Source organism: Rana temporaria, chromosome 8 (assembly GCF_905171775.1).
Source record: "Rana temporaria chromosome 8, aRanTem1.1, whole genome shotgun sequence".
Lineage (NCBI taxonomy): Eukaryota > Metazoa > Chordata > Amphibia > Anura > Ranidae > Rana > Rana temporaria.
The window spans coordinates 33,259,416-33,278,319 of record NC_053496.1 but is presented as its reverse complement, the minus strand read 5'-3'; the positions used below and the strand labels follow the sequence as shown (position 1 = coordinate 33,278,319).

The following is an 18,904-nucleotide window of genomic DNA, read 5'->3' as shown; positions in this document are numbered from 1 at the left end:
CACTCCTGTTCTGCAGCATCTGTTGAAACCAGTTAGGACATATATTGTCCAACTCTGTCGAAACCAGGTCCAAAGCCAGTCCGGTAGGTTCATCTTTATCTTGTGTCCCTATATAAATTCATAAATACATTGTGATAATATAGATTTATTTGTAACATTAAATATCTATACTAATTTGTATGCCAATAATATGATGGATGTAATACTCTGTCTAAAATACCATGAAGTTTATTTCTTGTTTTCTTTGTTATCTATAGCATTTAATACAACACACCTAAATCTCCTGAAGAAGCTTTTCAAAGCGAAACATGTCTAGTGGTAGTGTCTGTATATGCCTTTTATAGAACAAATGACAAATTAACAAGGAAAATCTTTTCTCATGTTTTGTTTTTGTAATAAAATTATTAAATTTTATCTATTTGTAATTATACTTTTTGACACCTTAAAAGTCCCCATGTTTGTTCCTTCTCCCTTTCTCCCTGTTCTACAGCAGTTTCATTGCTTGTTATACTTATACTTTGTTTTATACTTATTACATAACCTTTTATTTATTTATTTTTATTTAATTTATCATTCTTTTTTTTTTTTTTTAAAGGTGTTTATTGTCCCCCTTAATTTACATCCTGCTGTGCCCCCCCCCCCCCTGAAATAAGACATCGGACAGGTGGAGAGTTTAGTTTTTTACACTTTTATTAAAAGTAAGTAACATCATCATCATCATCATCATAATAATCACTAATAAGAAAAAATAAGTGGACGATTTTGGAGAATGAGCAACCGGTGAGCTCCTTTTATAATACGTAATACTTTTTCCAGAAGAACAAAATAGATCAGAGAATTGTAGAACTCTTATTTACACCGTGGAGAAGACATGGATGGGGGGGGTCAGTCCATACTGGGGTAGCTCAGAAGACTCCTAGAGGGGGGTAGACACTGACAGACCCCCCAGTGACACCTCTCTGACACCATCAAAGACCACAGCCACCTGATTAACAGAACAATCTTATACCGGTCGGTGACTCAACCTCCACATCTCAAAATTTGATGTTTCAGACTTTCTAATGAATATTCGTTTCTTGCACTGAAGGGATACGGACGGTACCTGGGATATTTGGGACTCATCATGTAATAGGTTTCTTACACAGTCCATAAACTTCATAAATTTCATTGTGCCACAAAACTTTGTGGACAATTTTTTCCTTAAACATGGTTGTTCTGATTTATCAAGCTAGGACGGCGCTTAAAGCATGCTAAATAAGCCCAAAAAGTGTTTGAAAGGCCACTTTAGCATGCTGTAAATGGCAGCTTGATGAATCAGGACTTTCAGTCTGCAATGAAGATAAGGTCCCTTTCACACTACCATGACTTCAAAGACGCGCGATTTTGCCGCGATCTTGACACAATTTAGCAGTGATTTAAGGGAGACTTGAGGTCTATGAATCTGAACTTGCATCAAAGTTTGACCAAAGTAGTGCAGGGACTACGTTGAAGTCAGTAGGACTTGAAGTCGTACTGATATGAACGGTTGTCATTGGAAATCATGGGGAACGACTTGTCATGCGACTTTTCAGTCCCAAATCGTGAGACAAGTCGTACAAGTGTGAAAGGGACCTAAATTTGATTAATTAATAAAGTAGGTCCATCCAATATACTGATGACAAATCTATATCTATGACATCACCTCCACTAACAACCAGTCTGACTTTGCAGAGTTTATTTCAGATAAGGGCTCAGACTTTATTCAGCCCTTAGCTCTTCTGTGGAAGGTAAGCAAATGACTGTAGATCAGTCAAAGAAGGAGTCTGGAAACAAAACTGAATCCAGTCCTACATATTTTGGTTGATTTGAGTCCTCCCTGACATCTTCTCATGTTTCCTGGCCATTCTCTCTCAGAAGATTGGGTGAGGATGGGTCGTGTTACACTCAACTCTCTATGGTTCCAGCATTATGTCTCCTATCTGGCACATGGCTGTCACCAATTCTGAGCTTTACATTCAGTACCGACACCGGGGGCCCAATTAGTAAAAAGCTTTTCTATTTTGTGATCTTTAAATGACCGAAAAACACATTACGTGGCATTAGAGCAACATGTTGCAATGCCTGCCTCTGGTCCTTAGTGTGCTCTTGTTTCTTCAGTGACCCCCCTATGTGTGTGTTCCTGTGACCCCTATGTCTCCAGTGACTCCTACATCTCCAGTCACCCTTGTGTCTCCAGTGAACCCTGGATGTTCCTGTGACTCTTGTATCCCCAATGGCCCCTATGACTCCATTGACCCCTGGATGCTCCCAGGACCCCGTGTCTGCAGTTACTCCTATGTCTTCAGTGACCCTTGTCCTCCAGTGACCCCTATGTATCCTCTGTCTTTAGTGACCCCTGTGTGCTCCAGTGACTCCTTTGTCTACTGTGACCCCTGTGTCTCCAGTGACTCCGATTTCTCCAGTCACCCTTGTGTCTCCAGTGACCCCTGGATGTTCCTGTGACTCCTGTATCCCCAATGGCCCCTATGACTCCATTGACCTCTGGATGCTCCCAGGACCCCATGTCTGCAGTTACTCCTATGTCTTCAGTGACCCCTGTCCTCCAGTGACTCCTGAGTCTCCAGTGACCCCTGTGTATCCTTTATCTTTAGTGACCCCTGTGTGCTGCAGTGACCCCTTTGACTCCTGTGACCCCTGTGTCTTCACTGACCCCTGTGTGCTTCTGTGTTTCCAGTGACTCTTGTATTGTCGATACCCTTGTGTCTCCAGTGGCTTCTATGTGCTCCTGCCACCTCTGTGTTTCCAGAGACTTTTGTCTCCAGTAACCTCTATGAACTCCTATGTCTCCATTGCACCCCTGTGACTCCAAGGGTGCCCCTGTGTGGCCGTAACTCTAATTGTACCCATGTGTCTCCACACAGCCTCCATTATGCCACACGATTTTCTGGCCTGTTATGCGCCACTGTCAGTACCCTCTGTTGCCTCTCCACCTTCAGGTACACTCCTGCAATCACTTTGATTATCTTTATCTCTGTGATATGGACCCCTGTCCATAATAGGTTTTTATCCGAGGCAAATGCTTTGCCATTTTTCTCCTTCACAGACCAAATTATGTTTGTTTGCCCAATGGCAACATGGACATTTATATAATGCCAGCCATCGGCGGTTCAAATCTATAGTTCAAACTGGCCGAGATTGGAGCCGTGTATGGGAAGGCTGAATGTACCATGTCAATCGATTGATCAACTTAGGTACAACCAGCCTGTCCGGATTTTACGTGAGATTATCGCTAGCGGCTGGTATAGCAATAATCAGTGTCTTCTCATGGCGGCGCCAGCTTCCTTCACCCCTTCTGGGAGAATACAAGGGCTCGGCGGGAGGGATTCCCCTGTCAAAATTGTCAGTGTTGATGGGGAAATAGAGCAACTTTTTGCAGGATAAAAATGTACTCTGTGTATGGCCTGTCTTTTGTAAGAAGCACAGCTCTGGGGCAAAATATGCTAACACAGCCAGCCTCCATATTGTACCTGGAGCCACGTGTGAAAACTCAGCCCTTACCGGACCTCAGCAGCTTTGACTGGTTGATAGGAAGTTGCAATTGCAGGTGACAACATCTCACTTAGAGCCGGTTCACACTGGGGCGGCACAACTTCGGGAGCGACTCGGCAAGGCGTCCTGAAGACGACTTCAGAGGCGACTTGCAAAATGACTTCTGTATAGAAGTCAATGCAAGTCGCCCCGAGTCGCCCCCAAAGTCGTAGAAGAACCTTTTTCTAAGTCGGAGCGACTTGCGTCGCTCCGACTTAGAACGGTTCTATTGAATAAAATGGGACGTGACTTGTCAGGCGGGTAAGTCGCCTGACGAGTCGCCCCAGTGTGAACCGGCTCTTATGAGACTCATAAACTTCTGCTGAAGAGCTGAGGGTTTTGTGTAGCCTGAGCTCTTATGAGCTCAGGCTACACAAAACCTCAGCTCTTCAGCAGAAGGTTATGAGTTTGGAACATGAAATCACCAAATGGTTTAAGTTTCTTAATGTCTTTGATATATAAAAAAACAAATTTACACCATCTTGCAATGAAGGATTAAATTAGCATTGCCAGTGATGATACACAGCGGTGTACCTCGGGGACCAATCAAATTTTACCTGCTGTCAAGTCAAAGCATCGAGTGTACGGTGTTCATGGCAAACTCCGTGTTGGTCTTTGCCAGCTACCGTCTGTTTCTTCAGCTGTCTGCAGAAGTCTACACAGATCTCCAATTGTGGAGAAACCAGAACCATTAATGTGCACAGTGGAGGGGCAAGTCTAAGGCCCCGTACACACGATAGAATCCATCCGCTGAAAAATCCCAGCAAATGGGTTTCAGCGGATAGATCCTATGGTGTGTACACGCCAGCGGATCTGTTTCCGCTGATATTTATCCCCTGGGATGGATTCCAGCAGATCGAATATTTGCTGACATGCCAAACAAATCCATCTGCTGGAATCCATCCCAACGGATGGATCCGCTGGTCTGTATAGACTCACCGGATCCATCCGTCCGAAGGGATCCCCCGCATGCGTCGTAATGATTCGACGCATGCGTGGAATTCCTTATATGACAGCGTCGCGCACGTCGCCGCGTCATAATCACGGCGACAGCGCGACACGTCATCGCCAGAGGATTTCGGCGCGGATTTCAATGCGATGGTGAGTACACTCCATCGCATTAAAATCTGCTGAAATCCTCGAGAGGATTTATCCGCGGAAACGGTCCGCTGGACCGTATCAGCGGATAAATCCTCCCGTGTGTATGGGGCCTAACACGCTTGGTCCCTTTTGCCCATGACCACAATCTAAATTATACTATTTCACAGGGGTCAGTCAGGGCTGTGTCTTCTAAACCATGAATCCACAGGTCGTACTGGGACTATTTCTGTGTGTGAATAATAGATTTCATGGAGTTCGTTTTTTTTTGGGTGAAACATTGATCAATGTTTTAAAGGACAAGCCATGTGAAACTGACTTCAATTTCAATTTTGTGCAGATGTTACCAAAGCTGAACAACCTACTGTACTGGCTTCTTCTATCTCTTGAACTCCAGTGGAGAAAGATATTCAGATGAAATTCCTATCTCACAATTGTGGGAGGGGCAGAGACACAAACTTCTGCAGGAAATCTTGGCATTGTGGGAGGGGCAGAGACACAAACTACTGCAGGGAAAGCTTGGCATTGTGGGAGGAGCAGAGACACAAATTACTGCAGGAAATCTCACCATTGTGGGAGGGGCAGAGACACAAACTACTGCAGGGAAGTCTCACCATTGTGGGAGGGGCAGAGACACAAACTACTGCAGGAAATCTCACCATTGTGGGAGGGGCAGAGACACAAACTACTGCAGGAAATCTCACCATTGTGGGAGGGGCAGAGACACAAACTACTGCAGGAAATCTCACCGTTGTGGGAGGGGCAGAGACACAAACTACTGCAGGAAATCTCACCGTTGTGGGAGGGGCAGAGACACAAACTACTGCAGGAAATCTCACCATTGTGGGAGGGGCAGAGACACAAACTACTGCAGGAAAATTTCTCCACTGGAGTCTGGGATATATAAAAAGCTGATGGGAGGTTGAGGTCTTCAGTGCACACCTATAACTGAACTCTCTTGCTTAGCATGGAGTCCACCTTACAGTAGCAGTTCTTACACCCGTTGCATGAGCAATGTACGAAACCGGCAACACAAACCAAGTAAAGCTGAGACAGCACACCAACCTTTTGCTCCTTTCTCCAAGGCGGCTGCAGTCGGAGGATTACATAAGCAGCTGCGACAGACTGTCTGTGTTCTGTTTAGAAAAACAAGCGCAGCCCAGATCCAAAGTCCTCTGAGCCAAATTCTCTCTTTTCATTTTTTTGTACTGCGCACAATATTAATCTCTGTACAAGGGATTATGAAACCATGCTTCATTAAGGCAAACACAGTGCTTGTGATTTCTTTTTTTTTCTCCTTGTGTACACAACGTTGTTCTTCGTTAACTGTAATAGTAATTAAGCTCCTGGCATGTCGCAAGTGTCTAAACGTACTTGTTAGCGAGTCCAGAGAATCGAAGCCAATAATAATATGAATATGCATCAGCTCAAAACCGGTAAAGAAAGGCAAAAAAATCTTTGCATCAAACATTTTGTGTCGAGTCTTGCGCTGCGCGGTCACCTCCTGCAAAGTCGCCATATGCGCGTTGTAAGGTGGACATATGGCGGCTTTAGATTATACACGTTGCTTGTTCTTTTAGAACAAGCGGGAAAGGATGAGGGGGGACAACTGGAACTGGGTGTGCAACTTCATTCGATAAAACAGAATTTCCTTGGATAAACACGTGAAATATATTGGGCACAAATTGAACCAGAATAGTGTTCCCTTTTTTTTTTTTTGGTTTTCTTTTTTGCCTCTTCCAACCAAAAGTTGTGATTTGTTTCCTAATCTTTCTATTCAGACTGGCTACCAAAATTCATATGTTTTTCAATAGCACTCCAAACCCATAGAGATCCTTGCCCTTCACCACTTGTCATATTTAACACAATCTGGGAGAGACGTTCTTTCCAAAAATGTCCTTGCTGAGAACCTGACATCATGACCCGAACAAACATGGTGTGGGAGAGGAGGTAAGATCAATGGGCCATGCAAGACATAATTTCCAAATTGTCTCCAGAACTCAAGATGGTGTCACCCAACTAAAGATGGCAGGAAGAGATCACTGGGTCCCGCAAGACATTGTTTCCAAAATTGCCTCACTGAGAACTCAAGATATCGGCATCACCAAACCAAAGATGACAGGGTAGGATCATTGGGTCATGCAAGACATCATTTCCAAAATTGCCTCACTGAGATCTCAAGATGTTGTCCTCTCCAAACAAAGAGATAGCTGGGTCAAGAGAGATGTAATTTCCAGAAGTGCCTCAATAAGAGCTTAAGATGTAGTCAACTCCTGACCAAAGATGGTGGGGTGAGATTGTTGAGCCAGAGGAGATGTATTTTCCAAAACGACCTCATTGAGAGCATAAGATGTTATCAACTCCCGACCAGATATGTTGGGTCAGATTTTTCGGTCATGCAAGACCTCACTTCCAAAACTGCCTCACTGAGAACTCAAGATGTCACTGTCCCCCAACCAAAGATGGCATGGTGTGATCACTGGGCCACGTGATGTTATAATAGACATAAAAAGAGAAACACTGAAGGAAATCAGACAAAGCAGTATATAACAAACACAAGCACTTTGGCGATTGGCCTGCTACGGTATGTACATTTGGCCTCTTTTTAAAGAACTTTGGAAAGTAATTAAATCATAAAAAATGCTATAAATAGGATAAGGTAGGAATTTCCTCTTCACGGGTGGAAAAATAGTTTATCAACAACCAAATTTACAAACGTTCTGTTGCTTTTTTTTTTTCTTTAAAACACAAAGCATGCCCAGATCCACCATATATTTGTGTGGCCCCTTTTGCTTTTGGTCTTCTTCCGCGACGTTCCAGAATATTCCGTTCTTTTTCCAGTACGTCAATTTCAGGTGATCAAGAGGGTAGGAAAGTGAATAATATTAATCGTACGGAATATATAATTATATATTTTTGTTGTCTTATTCAGGTCCGTGTGTTGCGGTGCGGCTATAACGTCAGGGAGGGGGAGCCGAGGAACAGCCAATGCGTCACAGTCAGCAGTAAGAGTGCTGTGACGGGCCTAGATGATATCGCAGAGGAGTTGTCAGCAGAAATGGGATCGCTGGAAGATCGTCCAACTATGTTGTCCTTTCCGAGAGACTGCTGGTAAAAAAAACAAAAACAGGCACTAGGTTACACTTTTCGAACTTTTGTGAAGCCTACAAATAGACAAAAGACATTGATTCGAGTGATTGCATGTTTGTCTGGTACAATGAAAGTTGTGATTTTATTTCTATGTATAATGAGTTGGTGCTCCTTTAGGGAGGCCAACCTACAATGGAGGTATGATGTATAGGCACCTGTTTTCATTCTTAGGCTGCCATCTGTCATGGTGAGTGCACTGTTTAATCAATAATCAATTTTGAAGTGTGGGGTTAGGAGCGCCTAGTAAGAACAGTCATGCAGCTTAATGATTAGTAAAAATGTTCACTGAGCCAACGTGTTTCAGGGGAAAAGGTCTCCTCCTTCGTCCTCTAATAAGTGAGATTTCTCTGGAGCAGTATGTGTCTCTGCCCCTCCCTTGATGATTAGATATCTATGTAGTAGTTTGTGTCTCTACCCCTCCCACAATAGTGAGATTTCCCTGCAGTAGGTTATGTCTCTGCCCCTCCCACAATGGGGAGATTTCCTGCAGTAGTTTGTGTCTCTGCCCCTCCCACAATGGTGAGATTTCCTGCAGTAGTTTGTGTCTCTGTCCCTCCCACAATGGTGAGATTTCCCTGCAGTAGTTTGTGTCTCTGCCCCTCCCACAATGGTGAGATTTCCTGCAGTAGTTTGTGTCTCTGCCCCTCCCACAATGGTGAGACTTCCTGCAGTAGTTTGTGTCTCTGCCCCTCCCTTGATGATGAGATTTCTATGTAGGAGTTTGTGTCTCTGCCCCTCCCACAATGGTGAGATTTCCTGCAGTAGTTTGTGTCTCTGCCCCTCCCACAATGGTGAGATTTCCCTGCAGTAGTTTGTGTCTCTGCCCCTCCCACAATGGTGAGATTTCTTGCAGTAGTTTGTGTCTCTGCCCCTCCCACAATGGTGAGATTTCCCTGCAGTAGTTTGTGTCTCTGCCCCTCCCACAATGGTGAGATTTCCCTGCAGTAATTTGTGTCTCTGCCCCTCCCACAATGGTGAGATTTCCTGCAGTAGTTTGTGTCTCTGCCCCTCCCACAATGGTGAGATTTCCCTGCAGTAGTTTGTGTCTCTGTCTCTCCCACAATGGTGAGATTTCCCTGCAGTAGTTTGTGTCTTTGCCCCTCCCACAATGGTGAGATTTCCCTGCAGTAGTTTGTGTCTCTGCCCCTCCCACAATGGTGAGATTTCCCTGCAGTAGTTTGTGTCTCTGCCCCTCCCACAATGGTGAGATTTCCCTGCAGTAGTTTGTGTCTTTGCCCCTCCCACAATAGTGAGATTTCCTTGCTGTAGTTTTTGCCTCCCACAATGTGTTTTCCCGGCAGTAGTTTGTGTCTCTGCCCCTCCTACAATGGTGGAATTTTCCAGCAGCGGTATTGGTCTTTACTAATTTCACATAATCAAATCTCTAATCCAAAATGATTTATTAAAAGTAAGGATTTTCTTTTTTTTTGTTTCATCCTCTTCCCTGTGAGCTGCTAATACATACAAGTATTTCCAGCCCTCTGAGAAGTGCACCCTTTCTGTTAAAAGCAAGGTAAATACCTGCGGTAGGAACTACAGTCAACTCTATATTCTTATGCCGACAGTCTTGTCGGGATCCACCTTCTCTCCTTTTCCTCTGCTTGACTGATGTCGGCTCTGGACTGTCTGCTCTCCTTCTCTCATACAGTACACAGTTCAGATGGATTCTCTTGCAGATAGCCTCTATCTGCACACTGTGTAGCTGCCTGCTATGCTGCAGTTCTGAACTGTGAAATTCCCATATAAAAAAAGCTGTGCAGCATAGCAGTGTGCAGATAGAGCCTGTCTGTAAGAGAATAGATCTGGGCTGTGTACTACTTGAACGGAGGCGGGAGGGGGAGAGGTGCTGTGCTGTCCATGCTCAGACTGTGTGCAGTACGAGCATGCCAGGAGGAGCTCAATGGGCACAGCTTCCATGGAGGATGGTGGGGCACAACTAAAACTGGGGTTACTGGATGGGGGGGGGGGGGTAGTTTGGAGACCCCTCTAGCCTATCCCATACTTCACCTTTAATTCTACATTATAGAAAGTCTGTTGGGTGGGGGTGACACCATCATTTGGACGGCAGTTGTGTGAAGCTGGGAAATCTACTAGGGAGATCCTTCTGCTAAATTATTCTAGAGATATGGGCCCATATTCTCTCTAAAAATCCGCGGGCTGCGCTTAAGGCACTTACACTCCGCTGTCCCAACTTACAGGAGCAAGTGTTGTATTCCCCAAACACTTGCTCCGTAAGTTGGGACGGCGGAGTGTAAATGCCCCGGCGTAGCCTGGCGGATCTCCAAGGGGGCGGCTTGAATTCAAATTAAGCGCGCCCCTGATTCTAATGAACTGCGCATGCGCCGGGCTTCAAAAAGCCCAGTGCGCATGCTCCAGTTCTCGGCGGAAAACGTCAATGACGCCGACGTGTGCGTCATTGACGTAAAGTCGTATTCAAGAACGACTTACGGAAACGACGTACCCGACGCCATCCGTAACATGGCCTACGTGGGACTTGCGGAAACTTACTCCTCATATAGCAGGAGTAAGTTTCCGCTTACGCAAACGACGTTAACGATGGTTAAGCGACGCAAACTCGTTCAGGAATCGGCGTAGAAGGATCATTTGCATACGCAAACGAGTCCTTCACGTAAATGCCATCTAGCGGCGGCCGGCGTCATTACATTTAAGATCCGCCAGTGTAAGTGACTTACAGATGGCGGATCTTAAGTGTATCTATGCGAAAATGATTCTAAGAATCAGTCGCATAGATACACGGGCCAAAAAAGGGAGATACGATGGAGTATCCTGAGATACTCCATCGTAACTTCTATGAGAATATGGCCCATGAACAGCCTGGGAGGAAATTCACTGAATCATCGATTTTGGATAAAACTGGCAATAAAAAGTTTCTTCAAGTTCATCTTTAGTAACTTTTCTAAGAATGCTCCACTCACCTCCGCCAGGCAGAGTTGGGTGTCCACGGTGTCGTTTAATTTCATTCTCTGTGCCTAGGAAAAAAATAAAAAAACACTTTAATTGAGACGTCTGTGATGAGTCGGTGACACACAGCGCCGCCAGTTGCTCACACAGAATGAAGAACATTTTTTTTTTCTCGCCATGTTCCTTAGCAAACACACAAAGCCTCCCTCGGTTAAAGGATTCTCATTGTAGCCGGTGAAATTAATTACATGGCAAGACGCTGAGATTAATCCAGCGCCATCAGCCGTATTAATTAGCTGGAACCGGCTGCTTGGCAGCTCGTTATAGCGACCGGCTGATATATTGATGTCCGACTGACGCATCCTTCTTTGTTCTCGAATGCGTTCTTATGATAATTGTTGGGCAGCCAGGAAAAGTCTGGATGGAAATTAATGATGACAATCCAGACGGTGGAGGAGTGACTGGATTTTAAGGGAATTAGTCACGCACCTGGGGGAGAAGCCTCAGATGGAAGCTGGCATGCTTTGGCTCCCAGAACTGTGTTCATGTTATATTATAACTCACAATTATAGAAGTGATGTCACTGAGTGAGTGAGTAAATAACTTGTATAGCGCTACAAATGCGAACTGAATCGCCTCAAGGCGCTTGGCATCCATTTTACTTCTATTTGTCCTTCAGAATAAGTTTTTTTTCTGAAGGCCTGGTGATGTCACTGGTATGAATGACAGGGGTCAGAGAAGGACTGCCCTTGGGGGTCATTCACACCAGCTTTGTTGGGCTGCATTGGGCAGCATATGCTAGCGCAGTGCCAGTGCGCAGTCAAGGCAATCTCCTTATGTCCTATTGCTTCAGTTACTGCACACTGAAAAAAATAGGACATGTTGCATTTTTGCACAGTGCATTCTAATATGCTGTAACGCAGTGTTTCTCAACTCCAGTCCTCAAGGCGCCCCAACAGGTCATGTTTTTAGGATTTCCCTCAGATGAAATGGCTGTGTTAATTACTAAGGCAGTGAAACTGATCAAATCACCTGTGCAAAATGATGGAAAGCCTGAAAACATGACCTGTTGGGGCGCCTCGAGGACTGGAGTTGAGAAACACTGCTGTAACGCATCAAAACACGCTGTCGTTGACAGAGTTAAATGCAGCATGCATGAAAAAAAACACAAACCGCTGGAGTGTATGAGCCCTAATGGGTCATCCTTTACTGAGAGGGTTTGGTCACACACTATGTAGTTGGGGTACATTATTGCAACGTGCGACAATGCATGTAAAATGCGTAGGTGCATTCTGAAGGCTAGGTTCACACTACTGCATGTCGGAAAATTGTGCGCTTTCCTGACTTGCAGAGAAACACCCTGCCATTTAAGCATTTTGCAATTGTTAATGGCAGCCCTACGCATATGCAAATGCGCCACGTTTTCATGTGCACCATTTTTGGAAAAGACTCTGGGACTTTCTTTCTTAATTTCTCATGCGTAGGGCAGCCCATTAAAATTGATGGCTGCTGTACACACGCCCATACTTGGTTGCACCTGTAGGTGTTAACCAAGTTGAATGACTCCCCAAAGCACTTTCAGATGGATGTGTGATGTAGCATGGTGCCAATGCACAGCAACCACAGTGCATGGCCATTGCAATGTGTGCTGGGATGCCATTCAGAATAGAAACAACATTAGTGTGGGTCTAGCACCTGCGCAAAATCGTATGCTGTCCCAACGCGCACAGAAGCGATCTGCCCTTTAGCGCCCCCATGCATTTGCAGCATGACTCTGGTAAAGAGTCAGGGGCTCCTTATCTGTGTTTCGCATGCATAGGACAGCCCATTGAAATAAATGGGTGGCCCTACGTGTGATGCACAGGACTGTGCAGAAAACTGAGAAAATAGCCTTAATGTGAGTCACAAAAGGAGAGAATTCTGTGTCTACGCATACTCACATCCTATATGACCAGACCAAAAATTGTGTAGCAAAGGACTTATTAAAGGTTCTGTGCTACCACACAAAAAAGCAATATTTTATTATCCAAAAAGTTAAAAACACTTAAATTTGCTGTCAAAACAGATAAAATTATGTTCATCTGTTGTTGACAGCAAGCTCACGTGTATATTCTACATATGGGTTTTTGTAAATCAATGAAACAGTCCACATGCAAGCTCAACGGTTTCAAACATTTGTGGTCTTCTTCAGGAGCACATGTGAACACAATATGTTACCCATGCAGGTGAGCGAACTCCTTTAGGAACAATTTGTAATGACATCCACTCCAGAGCATTGTCAATGTGAACCAATGCTTCTATAGGGACAGAAGGGAGAACTAAAAGACCAAAAGTCACCCAATCATAGCACAAGGGACGCCAGAATAGACGCCAGGCCAGTTAGTCAGCATTCATAAAACAGTCCTATGTCCTGCATGAACGTGAGCACGTTCAGCGTTGTTCATGTGGGGCAAAGGGCAGTTTTATGATGGCTGGTTAACTGGCTTGGTTGCTATTCTGGCGTCCCTTGTTCTATGATTGGGTGACCTCTGGTGCTTTGGCTCTCCCTCCCTATGGAAAAATTGCTTTGCATTGACAACACTGTAGTGGATGTCAATATAAATTGTTCCTAAAGGAGTTTGTTCAACTTTATGTGTAACATATTGTATTCACATGTTCCCCTGAAGAAGACAAGGGATGTTCGAAATGTGTTGAGCTTGCATGTGGACTATTTAATTGGAACAGATGGACAGTAGGCAGCAAAGTGGAGGGGGGTGGTCAATGTCAGTGGAGAACATCACCATTAATTATAATCAGTACCAACACATAAGCATGTGATCCAAGCTGTAAGAGCACACAACAGGTGACCACGGTTGGCCAGCAAGGAGACCATGCAAGTCAGAGTGGTCACCCTATAGGCAGAATTGTTTTTTCTTTGGAAATAAAAGTTTTCTATTGGAAAGAAAAGCTGATCATGCAAAAAAAAAAGACAGAAAACAAGAACATTAATCTCCACCTTCCCTGAACATCGCGGCATCTGATATGAAGTCATATGGAAAATGTAAAGAGACAGGCACAGATTTTACTATTTGCGCTGTCATTTAGGATCACTTGTTTTTTCCTTATCATAATACAACATAACTTCCTCATATTATATTCTATTAAACTGTTTTTTCAGGATCAACCACATAAAGAAAGCAACCCATTACCCATTTATATGAAGGAAGGCACACGGAGAAGCTCACATAACGATCAGAGATTGGCCATGGTTCATATATATCGTGGCGGCCATTACAGTGAACCCGTTGCAGACCCCTCTAGCCTTCCCTTTAATTGCACAGTTGTACATGCTCCTCTCCTGTATTGAAATTACGTATTTGATGTCACTGCACACTGTGAGTGTCTTCATCTTTTTTTTTAACAGAAGAGTGTCTTCATCTTTAATCATAAAAAATTAACCCTCAACACATAACCTAATATATTTTTACATTGCTGTCTGTGCCCCTGTTTGAGAGATTCATCCTTTGTCCTGGTTACTATGATCATCAAAAGTGAAAGACAATCCCAAATTTGGGGTTGTCCCCAGAACAGGAATAGAGGGGGAATCCTCCAATGGGGATACCAGTTTGGTGACTTGGTGGGCCACAATGGATTCCCTTAATTTAAAGGGATTTCCTCTCTCTTCCTGCTTTGGCTATGGGACAGAATGTGAAGGCAAATCTCACTAATGGGACACAGATGGAAAAAAAAAAAAAAAAAAACTTTGGGGATTATGACCATCCAAATTTTTTTTTTTTTTAAATCTTGCCAATAACTCTACTTTAATTCAAACCAAAAATGTGATGAGGTCATGCCTAAACCCGTCCTACTGAAGCACGGGAAGGGTGCATCTCAAATCCTGTGTGATTCCTGCCTCAGTCAGGGCTGGATGAATCTTAGATCTGGTGCGATTCCTGCATTGGTCAGAGTTGGGTCAAACTTATATCCAGTGTGATTCCTGCATTGGTCAGTGTTGGGTCAATATTATATCCAGTGTGATTCCTGCATTGGTCAAGGTTAGGTTAATCTTAGATCTGATGTGATTCCTGCATTGGTCAGAGTTGGGTTGATTTTAGATCCGGGAAAGTGATTCCTGCAGTAGTCTGAGTTGGATGATTCTTAGATCTGGTGTAATTTCCTGCATCGGTCAGGGTTGGGTGATAATGTCATTAAAAACGATCGTGTGTGGGCTTCAGAGCATTTTTCGGGTTCTAAAAAATGGCCAAAAAAAAATCGAACATGCTCTATTTTTTAACAATGTTTTTTACGTTGTTGTTTTTCGGGTTGTAAAAAATGGTCGTGTGTGGGCTTTAACGACTTGAAAAATTCACGCATGCTCAGAAGCAAGTTATGAGACGGGAGCGCTCGTTCTGGTAGAACTACCGTTCGTAATGGAGTAAGCACATTCATCACGCTGTAACGGACAGAAAAGTGCAAATCGTCTTTTACCAACACAAAATCAGCTAAAGCAGCCCCAAGGGTGGCGCCATCAGCATGGAACTTCCCCTTTATAGTGCAGTCGTTGTACGTCACCGCGCTTTGCTAGAGCATTTTTTTTTCACGATCGTGTGTAGGCAAGGCTGTTTTAATGATCAAGTTGAAAAAAACATCGTTTTTTCTAGAGCCTGAAAAACTTAATTTCTTAGAACCCGAAAAATTATTGTGTGTACGCGGCATTACATCCGGTGTGATTCCTGCATCGGTCAGGGTTGAGTGTAGCTTGGATCTGGTGTGATTTCTGCATCAGTCAGGGTTGGGTCCATCTTAGATTTGGTGTGATTCCTTCATTGGTCAGGGTTCGGTCCATCTTAGATCTAATGTAATTCCTGCATCGATCAGGGTTGGGTCCATCTTAGATCTGGTGCGATTCCTTCATTGGTCAGGGTTCGGTCCATCTTAGATCTGGTGTGATTCCTTCATTGGTCAGGGTTCGGTCCATCTTAGATCTGGTGTGATTCCTTCATTGGTCAGGGTTCGGTCCATCTTAGAACTGGTGTGATTCCTTCATTGGTCAGAGTTCGGTCCATCTTAGATCTGGTGTGATTCCTTCATTGGTCAGGGTTTGGTCCATCTTAGATCTGGTGTGATTCCTTCATTGGTCAGGGTTCGGTCCATCTTAGATCTGGTGTGATTCCTTCATTGGTCAGGGTTCGGTCCATCTTAGAACTGGTGTGATTCCTTCATTGGTCAGGGTTCGGTCCATCTTAGATCTGGTGTGATTCCTTCATTGGTCAGAGTTCGGTCCATCTTAGATCTGGTGTGATTCCTGCATTGGTCAGAGTTGGGTATTTCATTATTTCATTCTACAGATAAGATTACACTACATCTAGATTGTATGTGGTAACTGTCGGCAGCTCCTCCATACCGTCGCTGTTCGCACTGTGAAAACGTTACTTCCGCTTTAGTTGGCGATTTGTGTCTGTTTTTACACATGACTTAGTACAAGTCACCAGAGATTTATGTCAACAGCCCCTCAGCTTGTCTGTCCCCCATCGCCAATTAGAACCCGCAATTAACATAGACATAATGCAGAGTTTGGCATCCCCCTGCGTGCCACTCCTCCCCTTCCATGCCCATCCACAGACACATATCTGAAGTTGCTGTCCCGCTTGGCACATAACGGTCTGCAGCTGGACGACCGCTCTGTGGGGGCTCACCAATGCCGAGTGAGCACATTTAATTCCGTCTGCCGGAATGTTGCAGATTCAGCCAGCCGGATCCCAATATGCCTGGGTTGGCCCCCCTCCCTCGGCTCTGTTGGCGGTGCACGCCTCTCTCCGGGAAATAACCTAAATGGTTAAGCGGAGGATTCGAGCTCTGCATCCCAATTACTGCAATAAAACACGGAGATGCTGAGCCGTCTCCCTGTGTGACAGCTGCTGGGTCATTGGGCCTGCGTCGTGCACATGGAGCCGTGTGCGTCTGTCTCTCGGTGTTGTGTTTGGGACGTGTCATGGTGGCTTAACTGAGATAACAGCGGACGCCACTCTGTGCTGACATTGTTGTCTCTTGTTGAAAGACAAAAAATTGTGTGCACAGCAAATCTCGACTTTGGGTCTGAGGTGGGGCCTCAAACCTCAGATCAGAAAAGGTGGAAGTGATTAATTCATTACTCGTTGCTCAGATGCCTTCCAGGTTACCGAGGTCGTCACTATCACCATTTTCACAATAGTCGGTCCTGTAATATGGCATCAGGTGGAGAAGGAGGGAATAAGCTAATGCCGCGTACACACGGTCGGAATTTCCGACAAGAAAAGTTTGATGTGAGCTTTTGGTCGCAAATTCCGTGTGTAGGCCCCATTGGACTTTTCTGTCCGATCATCTGTATGCAATTCCGACACGCAAAAAAAACACACATGCTCGGAATCATTGAAATTATTTTTTCTCGGCTCGCTGTACTGTTGTACGTCACCGCGTTCTTGACGGTCGGAATTTTCTTGTCGGAATTTCCGATCTTGTGTACGCAGCATAAGGCTTGGAGCTGACAGAATTTGCTGCAAGCTTTGATAAATGGGAATAATATCCATGCTTATTGGCAGTACACATCATAGACGCAGGATAATTACTTACAGTTCATTCATTTAGACTCTTTACAGTTCTGTCTCTGACAGTAGCTGGCATTTCACACTCTGGATATACTGGCCCTGAGGGGGGAGCCTTCAGCTGAGGGGCAGATTGACAGCACCAACAGCAGTCCATAATGGTCAGAGCTGAACTTGTGGACTTTGCAGGTGGTCTACCTGAGCCTGACTGTCAAGGCTCCTTGGTAGGGGTGACGGGAGGGAGTACACAAAAAGAAGACAAGGATGCGCCAATCTAAGTGTAGTATGAAAAGGGATTTTTAATAAAATAGTAGAAACACACAGCCAAATGGCTACTCACAATTGATATGAAATTACAGGCATTTCAGATAACTTGGGTCCCTGATCACTGGTGTCAGATGAGTCCTGGTCCCCAACAAGGTCTGCAAAAGACGGGGGAGCTGTGGGTGGAACGATATGGTGCCTGAGCAACCATAAGGAGGAACAGCGAGCCGTGCAGGAAGCCGTACAGGACGGCGTGCGTCTCAGGGTGGACAGCAAACAGGGTCGTCGCATACGGAAGTGACGTGGCATACGGGAACGGATCGGATGATGCGTTTCACAGCCTCCGCTGTTTCATCAGATCCATGGCGTCCAATCAAGGAGGACGTCTTATATACAAAGGGGAATGTTGTTAGAGGTCAACCAGATGCAAATACATAGAGGAGATGATATCTATACAGCACAATCAATGAAAATAATCAGGGAGGGAGTGATGACTGAGGACAGCCTCCTTCACCCTCTAACCTGCACCTTTACTGCTCACCCTACCCCTAGGGTGGTATGCTTTCCATGTTTTGAAGCTAAAGTCCAGGGGGAAAAAAATGCTTCAGTGCAGTGGATCAAGAAGTGAAGAAAACAACAACTGGCAGGGATTATACCCTCTCTTACTCTATTCAAAAGAAGAATAAGTTTTGTCTGTGGTTCTAATTCTAAGCCAGTCTCGGTGGAGGTCAAAAATTCTCCCTTGCAGTGAAGTTGCCCCCAAACCGCAAGGAAGTATGAAGATAAACAAACACTGTATATTAAAGTGATTGTAAAGGTTCGCAATAAAAAATAAATAAAAAATAAACGTGTCATGCTTACCTTAGCTGTGCAGCTCGTTTTGCACAGAGTGGCCCGATCTACCTCTTCTGGGGTCCCTCGGCGGCTGTCTCGGCTCCTCCTCACATCAGATAACCCCCTTTAGGAAGCGCTCTCCCGAGAGGGTTACCTTGCCGGCGCGCTCCCGAGTCCAGCATTTGCATCCATAGACACGAATGCCGGACTCGGCCCCCCCCCCCTCCCGCGCATCATTTGGATTTGATTAACAGCAGCGCAAGCCAATGGCTGCGCTGCTATCAATCTATCCAATGAAGAGCCGAGAAAACCGGGCCCAGAAGAGCCGAGAAGCCAGCGTGTTCTCTACGTGGGACTTTCAAGGGCTCAGGTAAGTAAACCGGGGGGCTGGCGGGCCAGTAACTATCAGATGTTTTTTCCCCTTAATGCATTAAGGTGAAAAAAACAGAAGGTTAAAAACCCCTTTAAATATCTTTTAATTAATTATTATCTCAATAAAATGGGGGCCT

The 18,904-nt window shown here is 44.9% G+C and overlaps 1 protein-coding gene across 2 annotated transcripts in view; it reads right to left on the bottom strand.

Annotated features, from left to right (window-relative positions):
• Positions 1–6,245: 6,245 nt before the first annotated feature.
• GFRA1 (GDNF family receptor alpha 1) overlaps positions 6,246–18,904 on the bottom strand; it is a 213,485-nt gene continuing 200,826 nt past the window's right edge. Inside the window, exons 8-9 of one of the 2 annotated variants that reach the window (XM_040361534.1) lie at positions 10,752–10,805; positions 6,246–7,770 (exon numbers count right to left, since the gene is read on the bottom strand). In XM_040361534.1, coding sequence (XP_040217468.1) covers positions 7,618–7,770; positions 10,752–10,805 — 207 coding nt within the window. In that variant the 3' untranslated portion in view covers positions 6,246–7,617. Of the gene's footprint in view, positions 7,774–10,751; positions 10,806–18,904 lie in introns of both variants that reach the window. The other variant, XM_040361532.1, reaches the window with a different exon arrangement.